Below are 11275 nucleotides of genomic sequence, written 5' to 3'. Positions count from 1 at the left end.
TGTGTTTCAGAGACATAACTGGGAGGCGCTATGTGAGTGAGTGACAGCTCCTGCATTGTGACTCTGCTCTGCCGGTGTTGCTGATACTAAGATGCAGCCTGTTCTGTTCTGGTAACATGCGTCAGTCTGCTAATACTGCAGAGCTTTGCCCAGGATTTGTGCATGCATTCTTCATCTCTCTCTGTCTCTCTCTCTCTCTCTCCCACTCTCTCTCTCTCTCTCTGTCTCTCTCTCCTTCTCTCTCTTCCTCTCTCCCTCTGCCCCTCCCTCTTTCTCTCTCAGAGGCAGGCAATCTTCCAAATGCTGGTGGAGCTAGCAGGTGCAGCCTTGTTTCTCTCTCTCACTTCCCTCCCTCTCTGTCTCTCTCTCCCTCTCGCTCTACCAGTGTGCACATTCTGCTCAGTCCCTGCTTTTTTTTCTCTCTCTCATTTGCACTCCCTCTCTCTCTCTCAGCATCGGCAGCAGCAGGGCAGGGAAGCAGCTGTCTCCCTGATTCGAATACCAGAGCCACCGGTCTGCTGGATCAGCATCCTTGGCTAAAACCACAGGAGAGTCAGGCTGTAAAGCCGAAGAGTCTGTTGTGGAGATCTCTAATCATCCTGAAGCAATCCCTGGAGAGACAAAAACAGCAAAAACTGCAACATATCACAACATTGACTGGAAGGCTGCCATTCCTCATAGAGGGACCTGAAGTAGAGGAGCGGGGAGAGGAGTGGTACAGGGTGGTTTTCAACGGCTCCCTCTCTCTTTCTACATCTCCTTTACTGTCTTTTTCTGAGAGGATCCTTATCTTCTCTCTCTCTTCTCTTTTTCTCAGTACGCGAATGTAGTTGGCGGATAAGGGGCAGGTTTCTAGCTCTCTGCTGCATTAACAGGCAGTGCACAGACACGGTGGGGCAGAGAGCGGACAGCTTGGGGAACCTGAGCTATGGTAGGAGAGGAAGGGGACAACGCATCGCAAACGACAGAAACACCCTTTACTGCCACCATTCACCCATCCTTTTCTCTCTCTATCTCTAAGCTCCAGGCTTGTTTTTTCTCCTCGTTGCCATCAATGGATTCTGTCTTTTTTCCCACTGGAGAATAGCAAACAACTCAGTGCTGGGAGTTGGCTTGGTTTTGCTCCAAAACTGAAGAAAAAAGCATAAAAAGAGAGTACCTTTGTGGATGTTGTAGAGAGCGGGTGGTCTGAAGAGGGAGCAACAGCACACCATCTCTCTTCTCTCTGACGGGAGGGACAGGTTTTTGTTTCTGGGGCTGAGAAGCTGACTCAGCTAAGGAGAGATAGCTGCAGAAACCCAAGGATCCTATCTGCCTTGCCTACTTACTGTAGGTGAGGGATTCAGAACAGCCCCTGTAAGTTTTTCTCATCAGCATCGATAACCCAAACGCCCCATCTTGGAATATTGACCGAGGGAAGGAGAAACGGTGTGAAATAAAGAGGGCTATTCTATTCTCTTCTTCATCTATTTTGTCTGGATCGTCCTCGGAGTTGGAAGTCTTGGTCGCTTTTGGGCAGGATTTCAACTGGACTAAAGATCATTCCAAGTTCCAACGCGCCTACATCGGCTTTTTCCACCTCTGTTGTGCATCTCTGAGTGTGTCTGAGTGTGTTTGTTTGTACGTATCTGTATGTGTGTGTTACTGTGTGTGTGTGTATGCGTTTGTGAGCATCTTGTTAAACGTGTGTTTCCTTCTTGATGTCCAGCATTGTCGGCTGCCATTCTGCCTCGTGCTGCCCATGCCCGTCACGCGCCTGGCCCCAAGGTTAACCCTTGCTAAGCCGCGTGAAGGATGAGCGAGAGCTCCGGAGCAGTCACATCCGGGGCGGTGATCCTGGAGGAGTGTCCAGAGGGGAGTGGGGAGCGAGAGCAGGTCCAAGCCCAAGAACCAGGGCGCCTGCGCTGTGGAGGCTGCACCCTGTGGCCCCGCCAGCAGACATGGCTATGTGTTGTCCCTCTACTCATAGGCTTCATTGGCTTGGGACTAAGCCTGATGCTGCTCAAATGGATTGTGGTGGGCTCTGTTAGGGACTACGTGCCCACAGACCTGGTGGACGCCAAGGGTATAGGACAGGACCCCATGTTTCCCCCCCATCTCTCCAAGCCCAGCGCCTTGCCCAAGAACTCAGACACCACCAGTACCACCACCACGACAACCATTACTATCGTGGCCAACCCCACCTCAACCACCGTCACGGCAGTGAGGGGCAGAACTCGAACTGTCGTCGCCAACCACCCTGGTGGCACCACTACTACAGCCAGGGTGGGTGGTGCATCAGGCAGCCAGGTTACACCTCGCAGCACCACACAGCGCCAAGGCAACTCTGGGGGTGGAGGACCACAAGGCCCCCTTATTACCACAACCACCGCCGCACCAGTCGCCGCCTCCACTTTTACCACCTCCAGCCCGAAACCTTCTAACCCCACTGTGCTGCACGACTCCACACAAATGTGGACCCACGAGCACACCACGGAGAGGCCTGCCTCCACTCCCACATGGACCCATGTGAACCGAAAAACACGTGAGTCACCACTATCTGTAATTACTGCTTGGTTTGAGAAGAAGCTAATGTCACTATTTCTTTCTTTCTTTGCGATTAACAATTTTTTTAATCAATACATTTAAATACTTCCAGACATTGGCTGGTTTTGTGTTGCAAATCGAGAAAAAAGATCAAATGTGCCTTGGTTGGGTGATTTACCATTAGTTTATATATATATATTTGGAATGAGATATATATATATATATATTTGGAATGAGATGTTCAAATTATGTGGACACCTGCCCGTCGCACATCTCATTCCAAAATCATGGGCATTAATATGGAGTTGGTCCCACTCTTCTGGGAAGGCCTTCCATTAGATGTTGGAACATTGCTGTGGGGACTTGCTTCCATTCAGCCACAAGAGCATTAGTGAGGTTGGGCACTGATGCTGGGCAATTAGGCCTGGCTCGCAGTTGGCATTCTAATTCATCCCAAAGGTGTTGGATGGGGTTGAGGTCACGGCTCTGCGCAGGCCAGTCAAGTTCTTCCACACCGATCTCGACAAACCATTTCTGTATAGACCTCAGTTTGTGCACGGGGGCATTGTCATGCTGAAACAGTAAAGGGCCTTCTGCAAACTGTTGCCACTAAGTTGGAATCACAGAATCATCTATAATGTTATTGTATGCTATAGTGTTAAGATTTCCCTTCACTGGAACTAAGTGCCTGAAATGAAAATCAGCCCCAGATCATTATTCATTTTCCACCAAACTTTACAGTTGGTACTATGCATTGGAACAGGTAGCATTCTCCTGGCGTTCTCCCAGATTCGTCCATCGGACTGCCAAATGGTGAAGTTTGATTCACTGCTCCAGAGTCCAATGGTGGCGAGCTTTACACCACTCAAGCCGACGCTTGGCATTGCGCATGGTGATTTTAGGCTTGTGTGCGGCTGCTCGGCCATGGAAACACATTTCATGAAGCTCCCGACAAACAGTTATTGTGTTTTGGAACTTGGTAGTGAGTGTTGCAACCAAGGACAGATGATTTATACGTGTTACGTGCTTCAGCACTCGATGGTCCTGTTCTGTGAGCTTGTGTGGCCTACCACTTCACGGCTGGCCATTGTTGCTCCTAGACATTTCCAGTTCACAATTACAGCACTTACAATTGACTGGGGAAGCTCAAGCATGGCAGAAATTTGATGAACTGACTTGTTGGAACTGTAGAATCCTGTGACGGTGCCATGTTGAAAGTCGCTGAGATTTTCAGTAAATCCCATTCTACTGCCAATGTTTGTCTATGGAGATTACATGGCTGTGTGCTCATTGTTATACACCTGTCAGCAACGGGTGTGGATGAAATAACCAAATCCACTCATTTGAAGGGGTATGTACCCCTTCAAATGAGTGGATTTGGTTATTTCATCCACACCCTTTGCTGACAGGTGTATAAGAATGAGCACAGGGCCATTCAGCCTCTTTTTGAATTCAGAAAATAAAAATCTGTGTGATAGAATCGTGAGTTGTTGTATAATGTGCAGTTTCCAATGTGAAATTCACAAAGTCTAAAGTTCTTTATGGATGAAAGGCGCGGATAGTGATGATGGTTGTGGTTGTGGCTAGTAACTCCCCTCATGGAAGGGTAAAATCTGCAGGAATAAATTATCCAGTGTAATGGATAATGAGAGGTTCTTGCATCATTTTGCTTTCCGGGAAGATTACTGTCAGCATCCTCACTGGATTCCATATTCTCTTTTAAGAAATGTATGTTCAACGAATTTCCACGTGGTGTTGATGAACGTCTGTCAGTGTAGCTAGCTACAGTAGCATGCTAACCTTATCTAGCTAGCTAGCTAGCTGTCTTGCCAACCTTATCTAGCTAGCTAATATTATCTGTTGTTGCTGTTTTTCTAACTACATCATATTCAAATGATTAGCTAGCTGGCTCTATGGCTGGTTCTGGAGCTAATGTACCTGGATCTGGAGCTAATGTACCTGGTTCTGGATTTGTTGTAAGCATTGATTTAGGGAAAACTTTGCCACATATGGAAACCACTGGTCTATCTTTGACTTATCTCGAAAGTTTTGGCATTTTCCATAAATTGCAGCTGCGAATCTGCTGTAGAAATAATAAGTTGTAGCTCTGGTTATATGGGTAGCTTTTGAAAGATAGCTGATATGCATTTTTCTACATTGTAATGGACACAGTGCAATCTTTGGTAGTTTGCTGGCAGGCTTTGGCTACGGTACAGCAAAGTCAATTCAGCCCATACTCATGGTTCTTACAGGGGAAGTGGCATGATAGGCTACAATTATTTTGCTCATGATCATGCATGGCACAAATGACATGTAACTATAAGTTCCTTGAATTTTCATTCGTGGGTGCCTTTTCGTTATCTTGATAGACACTTGTGGTTTCTAGCTAACGTTACACCAATCAAAGCACTGGAATGTGTAGTGAAACAAAACTTTAGTAGTCAAAACCATTCATTTTGGGGTGATGAGGAGAGCGGGTTTGCAAAATGCTATCATATCACACAATTATACTATTTATAAAATTGTTATATAGATTTTTTTAATACAGACTAGCTAAAAAATATGTAAAAATTGACAAATTTATCCAATGTATTACGCTAATTTTCTGGCAAAAAAAGTGAAGGTGAAAAATCATAAGTTTGCACCCCCTATTTTTATTAGCTCCATGGCTCAGGCGGCCAAGTGGACACAAGGCTATTTGGCTCATCTCAGTCACGTAGAGGAATAACTTTGCAGCTGTTTCTGCAATAAACAATGCCATGCTTGTGGGTGGTAACATTAAAATAAAATCCAGGCCTGAAACAAATGTGGGCTGAAAATAATTTGAATGTCATATCATAGGAAAAGACACCAGATTAACACGGATTTGCACATAGACATCTGCCAACTGATATTAACACTTGTAGTTTTGTAGAAATGTTTCTGCCTCTGTAAGTTTAGGAAACGTTGCCTTGAGCCTTGAAATTCTCCCTCATGGGGATGGTCCCGTGTGGCTCAGTTTGTAGAGCATTTCCCACAGGGGACCAGTACGGAAATGTATGCATTCACTACTGTGAGTCACTCTGGATGAGAGCTTCTGCTAAATTACTCAAATGTAAATGATGGAGGATAATGAAAGTTCACAAAAGTAAAGGTAGACATATCAATTATATAGTTAGTGTTTTTACTGATATCAATTCCGTTACCAAATCGGTATACGAATTTCTGAAAAATTGGTATTAGGATTTCTGCATTTGAATTGGCTACATAGTAGTCACACACCACATCTGGTTTCTCAAGTTTGGACATCTCAGTACAGTACAGTAAAGTAGAGTTCAGTACTGTACACAGTAGAGCACACTAGAGTTGTGTACACTATACTCTACTGTGGTCTACAGTACTATACTTAACTTTACTGTAGTCAATGTGTCATGTCATAGCTGACACTTCATTCTTTCTGCAGACCTCGTTGAATCTTAGAGTTTTTGGAAAACGTGGACACAAAAAACTGAGGTAGATTTTACCGAAATTCTGTTACCAAACTTTGCATCTGCACATTAATTGTGTTTTTGTAAAATGTTCAGTGTAAATTGTTAAAAGTAGTCATTGCGCATAGAATGGTAGGGTTTACTTTGAAATCTATGTTTTTTGTTTGGGATACATTTTAAGTGAAAAATCAGAGCAATTCTCTTACCGTGAAACTGCCCATAGCCTATTTACTAGGCCTGTGACAATACCAGTATCGCAATAATTTTTACTTTGCAAAAATATGAAAACACGAAGTCGACCAAACTCTTTGGTCCTTTAAAATCCTGCTGTATGTAAAATATTGTGTGCTACAGCTTCGAAAATAATTAAATGTGACTCTGGATGACAACGTAATGAAGTTTCTTTCCAACATTAGTGCTGTTTCCTAAATAAGTCAAATCCACTTTGTGTTTAGTTTCCTTGCAATGGCACTAACGAGTATTATGATACTGGTATCGTTTTGGCCTTACTATCTACTGTGTCAAGACTGGATTAATCTGAAAACAACAACGTCATGCTCTCCCAGTTCTATCCACTCTGCTGTCCTCGACTCCGGTTGTTGGATCACCATAGCCTATTGATTTGTGCAGGAGGGATTTTCTTGCAGTGATCAATCAACTTTGTACCTATGACTCCATTACTCCAATGATAGATATTATTTTTCCATCACGTTGTCTATTATGATCCTTGAATTACACAAAGCTGAGCCATACATCAAATTAGCAATGCATACAAACTAAATTCCCTTATCTGTCTTCTGATGGTGTCCAAAGTAATCAGAATTTACTAGATTAGAATTAACCTGTTGGGGATGGGGGCGCTGTTTAGACTATTTATGCTAATGTGGCTAATTTTTTAAACGGCTTCCCACAAAATCCTTGATCGTACAATATGCATATTATTATTATTATTGGATAGAAAACAGTCTATAGTTTCTATAGGAGTTGAAATTTTGTCTCTAAGTGGAACAGAGCCCATTCTACAGCAATTTCCCTGACATGGAGTCAGATTTGAGAAACGTTGGCCACTTTTCTGAAGTCATTTAAACGGGCACTGTCGTTGCTATGACTATACGGACACTTCTTACGTCTTCCCCTGGATGCCTTTACGTGATGACGATTCCAACGGGCTCGATTGCTCGTTCACAGGCACTACAAATGAAAAAAACCTTTAGCTAGCAAGTCTTTTCTTGCTGCGTAACGCGCGTGGAAGACACCGACCCTCTCCTGTTCCAAGCATTAGTTTAGCCTGTTATATTTCTCCGGTCATCTTTTCACTCGTTATAGGAGTTACAAACATCACAAAGTAGTTAATTTAAAGCGTTTTATAGCAATTTATATCCGTTTAGTGCGATTTTGGGACATTTATTTTTGCAACGATGTGAAAAGTTGGGAACGCTTTTCAGTTCATCCCGAACGTAGTTGACATTTCCACATGGCAAGAGGACAGCTTTCCACCAAAAGACGATTTCTCCCAAGAAAGGATCCTTTGCCCAAGATACTGATGGAAGAACAGCTCAAGGTAGGACATTTTTATTATGATAAATCGTGTTTCTGTCGAAACATTTTAGTGGCTTAGGACGCCATGTTTTTTGACGTAGCTTCGCTTGGCGCAAACTGTATTGAAAAGTAAGGATAAATTAAAAAATGTAATAACGCAATTGTATTAAGAATTAAATTGTCTATCAATCCCTGTCCACCCTATATTTTTTAGTCACGTTTATGAGTATTTATGTATAAGAGTAGATCACTGTCTAAGTGGCGCAAGGACGTTTTCTTTACCAGCTTGTCTACATTTCACATTGTCTAACCATGATTTTGGTGGCTAAATATAAACATTTTCGATCAAACTGTATATGCATGTTGTAATGTGATGTTACAGGAGTGTCATCGGAAGAATTCTGAGAAGGTTAGTGAAAAAATTAATATCTTTTGGCGATGTTGACTTTTATCGCTCACTTTGGCTAGAATCAATGCTGGGCTGCTAATTGCTATGTGCTAAGCTAATATAACGATTTATTGTGTTTTCGCTGTAAGACACTTAGAAAATCTGAAATATTGTCTGTATTCACAGGATCTGTGTCTTTCGATTCGTGTATGCTGTGTATTTTTACGAAATGTTTGATGATTAGTAGTTAGGTAAACACGTTGCTCATTGTAATTATTCTAGTCCATTTGTGATGGTGGGTGCAATTGTAAACTATGCCATATACCTGAAATATGCACTTTTTTCTAACAAAACCTATCCCATACCATAAATATGTTATCAGACTGTCATCTAATGAGTTTTTTTGTTGGTTAGGGGCTATAAATATCTTAGTTTAGCCGAATTGGTGATGGCTACTGGTGTTGGTGGACAAATAAAAGATGGTGGAATATGCTAATGTGTTTTTAGGTAATAGATGTACATCTTTACATATTGTGTCTTCCCTGTAAAACATTTTAAAAATCGGAAATGTTGACTGGATTCATAAGATCTGTGTCTTTCATTAGCTGTATTGGACTTTAATGTGTGAAAGTTAAATATTTTAAAAAAATATTTTTTTTGAATTTCGCGGCACTGGTTTTTCAGTGGGGGGGGGGGGGGGGAGTGCCGCTAGCGGCACGCTGATCCTAGACAGGTTAAGTGTGCTCTTTGATCATTAGAGTCAGTAAAAATGTTGTATTATTTCATAAGCAAAGAATACAACAGGAGCCATTCATCACACATTCATTTATTAATTAACCATTTTAAGAATGCCATTTCGCGAGCAAGTGCTCCTGAAAACCATTAGGCCCCAGTGATGGATATCCCATGGAAAATGTCACTTCTCCAGCATGCTGCAGCAGCCAACTCTAATCCCACTCCCCCCTCCTTCCTATATCCAATCTTCCATCCTCCCACACATTGTTCGCAATTTCAAAAGGGCATATTTTCCTTAACTATCAATTACATTTAGATTTACTTTAGGTATTTATTGAATTATCCTAATTAATGTACTACCTATCTTTACTGAATTATCCTAATTAATGTACTACCTATTTTATCACACATTCATTCATTTAAACGGAAGGTGCTTACACTGAGACATTTGTCCTTTAGATAATACATTCTGAATGTGAATGTACTGAACAAAAATTTAAACGCAACATGTGAAGTGTTCACCCCATGTTTCATGAGCTGAAATAAATGATACCAGACATTTCATTTACACAAAAAGCTTATTTGTCTCACATTTTGTGCACAAATTTGTTTACATTCCTGTTGTTTACATCCTCCTCCTTTGCCAAGATAATCCATCCACCTGACAGGTGTGGCATATCAAGAAGCTGATTAACCTGTCTAGGATCAGCGTGCCGCTAGCGGCACTCCCCCCCCCCCCCCACTGAAAAACCAGTGCCGCGAAATTCAAAAAAAATATTTTTTTAAAATATTTAACTTTCACACATTAAAGTCCAATACAGCTAATGAAAGACACAGATCTTATGAATCCAGTCAACATTTCCGATTTTTAAAATGTTTTACAGGGAAGACACAATATGTAAAGATGTACATCTATTACCTAAAAACACATTAGCATATTCCACCATCTTTTATTTGTCCACCAACACCAGTAGCCATCACCAATTCGGCTAAACTAAGATATTTATAGCCCCTAACCAACAAAAAAACTCATTAGATGACAGTCTGATAACATATTTATGGTATGGGATAGGTTTTGTTAGAAAAAAGTGCATATTTCAGGTAGATGGCATAGTTTACAATTGCACCCACCATCACAAATGGACTAGAATAATTACAATGAGCAACGTGTTTACCTAACTACTAATCATCAAACATTTCGTAAAAATACACAGCATACACGAATCGAAAGACACAGATCCTGTGAATACAGACAATATTTCAGATTTTCTAAGTGTCTTACAGCGAAAACACAATAAATCGTTATATTAGCTTAGCACATAGCAATTAGCAGCCCAGCATTGATTCTAGCCAAAGTGAGCGATAAAAGTCAACATCGCCAAAAGATATTAATTTTTTCACTAACCTTCTCAGAATTCTTCCGATGACACTCCTGTAACATCACATTACAACATGCATATACAGTTTGATCGAAAATGTTTATATTTAGCCACCAAAATCATGGTTAGACAATGTGAAATGTAGACAAGCTGGTAAAGAAAACGTCCTTGCGCCACTTAGACAGTGATCTACTCTTATACATAAATACTCATAAACGTGACTAAAAAATATAGGGTGGACAGGGATTGATAGACAATTTAATTCTTAATACAATTGCGTTATTACATTTTTTAATTTATCCTTACTTTTCAATACAGTTTGCGCCAAGCGAAGCTACGTCAAAAAACATGGCGTCCTAAGCCACTAAAATGTTTCGACAGAAACACGATTTATCATAATAAAAATGTCCTACCTTGAGCTGTTCTTCCATCAGTATCTTGGGCAAAGGATCCTTTCTTGGGAGAAATCGTCTTTTGGTGGAAAGCTGTCCTCTTGCCATGTGGAAATGTCAACTACGTTCGGGATGAACTGAAAAGCGTGACCAACTTTTCACATCGTTGCAAAAATAAATGTCCCAAAATCGCACTAAACGGATATAAATTGCTATAAAACGCTTTAAATTAACTACTTTGTGATGTTTGTAACTCCTATAACGAGTGAAAAGATGACCGGAGAAATATAACAGGCTAAACTAATGCTTGGAACAGGAGAGGGTCGGTGTCTTCCACGCGCGTTACGCAGCAAGAAAAGACTTGCTAGCTAAAGGTTTTTTTCATTTGTAGGGCCTGTGAACGAGCAATCGAGCCCGTTGGAATCGTCATCACGTAAAGGCATCCAGGGGAAGACGTAAGAAGTGTCCGTATAGTCATAGCAACGACAGTGCCCGTTTAAATGACTTCAGAAAAGTGGCCAACGTTTCTCAAATCTGACTCCATGTCAGGGAAATTGCTGTAGAATGGGCTCTGTTCCACTTAGAGACAAAATTTCAACTCCTATAGAAACTATAGACTGTTTTCTATCCAATAATAATAATAATATGCATATTGTACGATCAAGGATTTTGTGGGAAGCCGTTTAAAAAATTAGCCACATTAGCATAAATAGTCTAAACAGCGCCCCCATCCCCAACAGGTTAAACAGCCTGATCATTACACATGTGCACCTTGTGCTGGGGACAATAAAAGGCCACTCAAAAATGTGCAGTTTTGTCACAGAATAATCCCACAGATGTCTCAAGTTT

At 41.5% G+C, this 11275-nt stretch overlaps 1 protein-coding gene across 2 annotated transcripts in view; it reads left to right on the top strand.

Moving 5' to 3' along the window:
* Positions 1 to 300: 300 nt before the first annotated feature.
* Positions 301 to 11275, top strand: part of LOC129836444 (pro-neuregulin-3, membrane-bound isoform) — a 416841-nt gene continuing 405866 nt past the window's right edge. Inside the window, exon 1 of one of the 2 annotated variants that reach the window (XM_055902619.1) lies at positions 301 to 2524. In XM_055902619.1, the coding sequence (XP_055758594.1) occupies positions 1795 to 2524 (730 nt within the window). In that variant the 5' untranslated portion in view covers positions 301 to 1794. The remainder of the gene's footprint in view (positions 2525 to 11275) is intronic. The other variant, XM_055902617.1, reaches the window with a different exon arrangement.

This window comes from Salvelinus fontinalis, chromosome 37 (genome assembly GCF_029448725.1).
Source record: "Salvelinus fontinalis isolate EN_2023a chromosome 37, ASM2944872v1, whole genome shotgun sequence".
NCBI lineage: Eukaryota > Metazoa > Chordata > Actinopteri > Salmoniformes > Salmonidae > Salvelinus > Salvelinus fontinalis.
The sequence above is the reverse complement of the archived record's forward strand: the minus strand, read 5'-3'. Positions and strand labels throughout refer to the sequence as shown.